This window comes from Thunnus thynnus, chromosome 15 (assembly GCF_963924715.1).
Source record: "Thunnus thynnus chromosome 15, fThuThy2.1, whole genome shotgun sequence".
NCBI classification, from domain to species: domain Eukaryota; kingdom Metazoa; phylum Chordata; class Actinopteri; order Scombriformes; family Scombridae; genus Thunnus; species Thunnus thynnus.
This window is the reverse complement of record NC_089531.1, coordinates 13,747,674-13,752,516: the sequence shown is the minus strand read 5'-3', so window position 1 is coordinate 13,752,516 and position 4,843 is coordinate 13,747,674. Positions and strand designations below refer to the sequence as shown.

Sequence of the window (4,843 nt, the reverse complement as noted above, 5' to 3'; positions counted from 1 at the left end):
TTTCTTGGTAATCTACCAAAAAGTGTCCCAAACTACCTGACTTCCCCCAAAAATGGCTATTATTCCCTTCAAACTTTGCTTTGTGACCTGGACGATGATATTTTAAAATGTATCTATTTCCAAAAGGAAAGTCAGAAAACACAACATATGAATCAAAATGAACATGTATTTATACTAAAGTTAAACAAAAGTGACCACAAAAGATTTAGAAGTGAGTAGTTTTTCAAGATTTACAATTATACTTTAATTCACTTTCACAAATCAGCCCCCAAATATTGTCTCCCATCATTATATCCGATGATTCATATGTTGTTTCTTCTGACTTGATGTTAATGAAAATGTGCAAATTTGCCCGTTTTCCCATTGGAAATAAGTATATTTCAAAATATCACTGTCCAGGTCATTTTGGGGGTGAAGTCAGGTAATTTGCAATAAAGCAACATCCAACAACCATTTCTGGTGTCATACATTCATTATTTTAGCTGCAGTACTCTTATTCCTTGCTAGTTCCCGCCCATCCTAGTTATCTCAGACCAATCAAAATGATTGTTTCATGTAAAGGACATTTGTATTGTAGCAAAAATGCAACAACATGTTTTGTACTTGGCTGCTAATATCTAAAGAGCCCAAGATGCAAAACTGTATTTGTCCCATTTTACCTGATGTCCCACATTACCTTTTTAAAAAGATCTTTACTGAAATTCAGAACCAAATAACAATTACATATATAGTACATACATACAGTACATCTTGTTTTCCACAGTTTTAAACATAGATTACTCCAGAGCCCCTAAAGTCTCAAAAGGTGGTATTTTTTATCTTGTGCACACAACTTATTATCTTGTAGGAACAAGTTATTATCTGAAAAAATACCACCTTTTGGTACTTTAGGGGTTCTGTAAAAAACATAGCAAATTGACTATTCAAATAAAGCGATGAACGCCGCCATGTTTCTAACATACTTGAGAAATCAACAAACTATTAAAAGCTATAAACCCAACTTACCCCCTAGGTCTTCAAAGCATAGGCCTATCATGCCTTTACTGTACAGATATTAACCTGTTCCCACAAGATAATAACTTGTGCGCACATGATTAAAAAAATACCAGCTTTTGGGGCTTTAGGAGCTCCGTACGACACCTAAAATCATCTGTATCAGGCATAAACAATTAGGAAATAACACACGGAACAAACATTGTGTTATTTAGAGTAATGGGTGGTGCACACTCCGGAGCAGCAGGGGGCGGTAAAGCTCCCAACACGCCGGTTGTCCACCACCAGGAGGCAGATAGCCGCGCAATGCACGCTGGTACTTCCTTTCTCTCCGTGGCCATATTGGAGTAAACTCACAGTAAGATCAGCTCCGAGTTTTTTGTATTTAAAATCATCGGGATTTGTGTATTTGAGGGTTTTGTTTGTATCCAGAGGTTAACGACAGTCTTCTGTTTCCCTCCTGTCGCTTGCAGGTTGGCCGGTCCGGACTAAACCGCAAAAATGGTGGCCGCAAAGAAAACGGTGAGTGCGGTCGGCTCGGGCCGCGATGCACGCGCTGCTAAGGGGGCCAGGCTTCACGTGGAGACTCATGTCTGCCAGGCCCTCTTCATCTCTCCTTATATTTCTTATTCTGTTTGTGATTAATATTACATGTAGCTGCAGTTATTGTAGTTAGACACGGCCGATGTCTGTTAATGTGTCAAACGACGCTGAAGTCCGCTTCTAGTTGCCGGTTAAAGGGAAAAGTCAGAGAAAGCAAATGATGATATTTAGCAGCTGATTCTTCGTTTTTGCACCATTTACACTCATGAACAGTGTTAGACATCGTAGCAAAAAGCCTAAACGCTGTTTAAATCCTCTTCTAAATGTGTGAAACCATCTATTTTGCTTACGAAAATTGAAAAAATGGCGATTCCACTGTTTTTTTCCCTCCTCCACCCAGACCACATTAGAGCAGATCCAGATCAAAAACCACTACACTTAGACTTGTAATCTAGTTGATTGTAAAGCAGATCTGGACTAGGTTATTAAGATTTTACAAGTTTAAGTACAGTAGTTTTTGATCTGGACCTGGTCTCATTTGGGCAGGATGGGGGAAAAGCAGTGAATTTGCACTTTTTCTCTGTTTTCATAAGCTAATTAAAGGTTTTACAAATCTGTAAGTTGATCTTAATGAGTCTCTGTAGTCTCCTTGTTAATATAGTCCAGATTCAACAAGTCTTAGTTTAGTGGGTTTTGATCTGGACCTGGTCAAAAAGCAGTGAAATCGCCCTTTTTTCAGTTTTCATTAGCTAAATAAAGGTTTCACACATCTGAAAGTGGGTTTAAACAGTATTAAGGCTTTTTGCTACGATGTCTAAACACTCCTTCATAAGTGTAAGTGGTGCAAAAATTGAGAATCAGCAGCTATATATCATATATGCTTCCCTTAACATTACCCTTAACCCTGAAACTTCTAACAATGTACGTTAACAGATTTGATGTGCTAGGCTCCTTGTGCCCACTGTCAAAATGTTAATGGTAGATATTGAATGTAACTTACGTTGTCGGGGCAAATGGTGTAAGTTATTATTAGCAGTTTAGTTTCTTAGCTGTCACTGACTTGACTCTGTCTGTGTGTATTTAGAAAAAGTCCATGGAGTCCATCAACTCCCGACTCCAGCTGGTGATGAAGAGTGGGAAATACGTCCTGGGCTACAAGCAGTCCCAGAAGATGATCCGTCAGGGAAAAGCCAAGCTGGTCATCCTGGCCAACAACTGCCCTGCTCTCAGGTATAGTGGTGGGGTTTGATGCATGAAGCTGCAGTTATTTTATTCATTTATTTATTTTATATCATTTAGTGTTAGTGGTCAAGCAATACAGGGTCATTGATGTCATTTGTTGATGACTGGTCTGTAATATCAGGGCTGTATTGAAGATAATAAGGCTGAACATTCAAGAGGATGTGTAGGTTTTTGTTGCCGTATTCATCCCTCTTGTTAAAACTGGCTAATATGAAGCTTCAGCCGTCTGAATAAGTCAAATCAAGTAGATATTTCTCAATGTTGCAGGTTACTAATCATGCTTTATTTCAAATACATTCTTGTAAAGCCCCTTGTTTAATTAAACAGGAAGGTTAACCAGACATTTGACATCGATCAACTCATGAAAAACTAATCAAAGCTGATGTGGCACAACTTGGCTCTGGTTTATCCCTGTTGCCATAGTGACCAAAACTCAAATACCACTTAAAAATTAAATTTTTGATAGTGTTGTGTAGTCGGCTGGAATTCACTTTGTGCAAATAACAGATCAGGATTCTGAGTGAGAGTAAATCATCAATATAACATTTATTTCTTGGCAAACATGTCACACTGTTTAAACTGATTATTTTAGATAATAGTTAAAATCCTCTCAACTAATTTAACCGTTTTAAAACTAACCTGCTTAGAGCCTCAAGTGTAGCACGACTAGTCAACACCTTTTTTGAGGCATTTTTGCTGCCTCTTCCTGTGTCCTTTGTCAACTTTATCATGTTTGTGCGACTACCTGCTACCTTGACTCACATTTTTTTTCTGTCTTCCCTGTCCAGGAAATCTGAGATCGAGTACTACGCCATGCTGGCCAAGACTGGTGTCCACCACTACAGTGGAAACAACATTGAGCTTGGCACAGCCTGCGGTAAATACTACAGGGTGTGCACACTGGCGATCATTGACCCTGGTGAGTATCCGCCTTGGTATTGGACTCCTTCTAATGTAAAGTTGATCTCCAAACTTTTCCTTTTAATGCCACAGACACCGAGCTTGTTCTTTGGCTCAGACAAGAATATTTAATGGACTAATGGGAGGTTTCTGATGGTGGACATTAGCCTGGGGGGAGAGTTCATGATAGAATACAACATCTGTGTGTGTTTTCAGATGGTTGATCGTCTTTTTATTGCTCTGGATACCTTAAAAATGCCAGTTCACCTGTTTGCATAGACTAGTAATGTAGTATTTGTTACATGTACTGTTGCATCAAATGTTTTTAGTTGGATGTGATGTAACCTGATCTAATATCCATGCATCAGTGTCTCTACTGGAGCTCAACCTCACGTCAAAACATCATAAATAACACAAATGCACACAAAATCAAGTCATCAGGGTTAAATTCAGCCAACAAATGACTCAAAAGGTCTCTGAATTGGTCTTAATGTTCACATTTAAGACTAGATGGGGGAACTGTACTTAGATTGAGCTTTGTTCAAACCGTTAGTGTATATTTTGTTACTTCCTGCCACTTTTGTTCAGTTTCTTGTGCCTGTTGGACCGGCTGAACTTAAGACTAGTGGTTCACTAGATGAAAGCTTGTCAGGGTACTCAGTCCTGTCTGATCAGTTCACTAATGCTCCGTTGGTGACATTTGCATGTTTGTGGGGGGTATTTAAAGATTTATCTGTCCTGTGCTCGAGGATATGACTTTGATGTCTTGGTACTGAGTGTGTGGAAGTTTCTCTTTATTTTGATCCACTGACTCTTTGTTTATCTTTTCTCTTCAGGCGATTCTGACATCATCAGGAGCATGCCAGATCAGCAGCAGCCACCTCAGTAGAGCTGTCCCCCACCCCGTTGTTATAAATAAAGTCGGTGTTAACAATACATGCTGCTGGCTTTTCTTTTCTTTTAAATCAACCTGCCTGTCATGACATGGTGTTAGTCCTGCAAGTGTCCACAAGAGAGCAGCACTGTCCTCTTTTGGTTTTTCTCAGATGAGGAGACCAACACTCACACTTCAGTACCTCCTTCTGTGTTGAAGGATTTCCTCTCGTCTCCACTGAGCTGTTTATAGTATCACACCGTCAACAGAGTTACGCCACAGAAACGATTC

The 4,843-nt window shown here is 39.4% G+C and overlaps 1 protein-coding gene across 1 annotated transcript; it reads left to right on the top strand.

Annotated features, from left to right (window-relative positions):
- Positions 1-1,262: 1,262 nt before the first annotated feature.
- On the top strand, positions 1,263-4,614 carry rpl30 (ribosomal protein L30). Its single transcript, XM_067612765.1, has 5 exons — positions 1,263-1,351; positions 1,467-1,515; positions 2,621-2,766; positions 3,567-3,697; positions 4,515-4,614. The coding sequence occupies exons 2-5, from the start codon at positions 1,495-1,497 to the stop codon at positions 4,565-4,567; spliced, it is 351 nt and encodes a 116-aa protein (XP_067468866.1). The 5' UTR covers positions 1,263-1,351; positions 1,467-1,494; the 3' UTR covers positions 4,568-4,614.
- Positions 4,615-4,843: the final 229 nt, after the last annotated feature.

Coding starts and splice junctions, on each gene's coding strand:
- rpl30 (XM_067612765.1), top strand. CDS start 1,495: ATGGTGGCCGCAAAGAAAACG. Junction 2,767..3,566: donor AACAACTGCCCTGCTCTCAG/GTATAGTGGTGG, acceptor TTCCCTGTCCAG/GAAATCTGAGATCGAGTACT. Junction 3,698..4,514: donor ACTGGCGATCATTGACCCTG/GTGAGTATCCGC, acceptor TTTTCTCTTCAG/GCGATTCTGACATCATCAGG.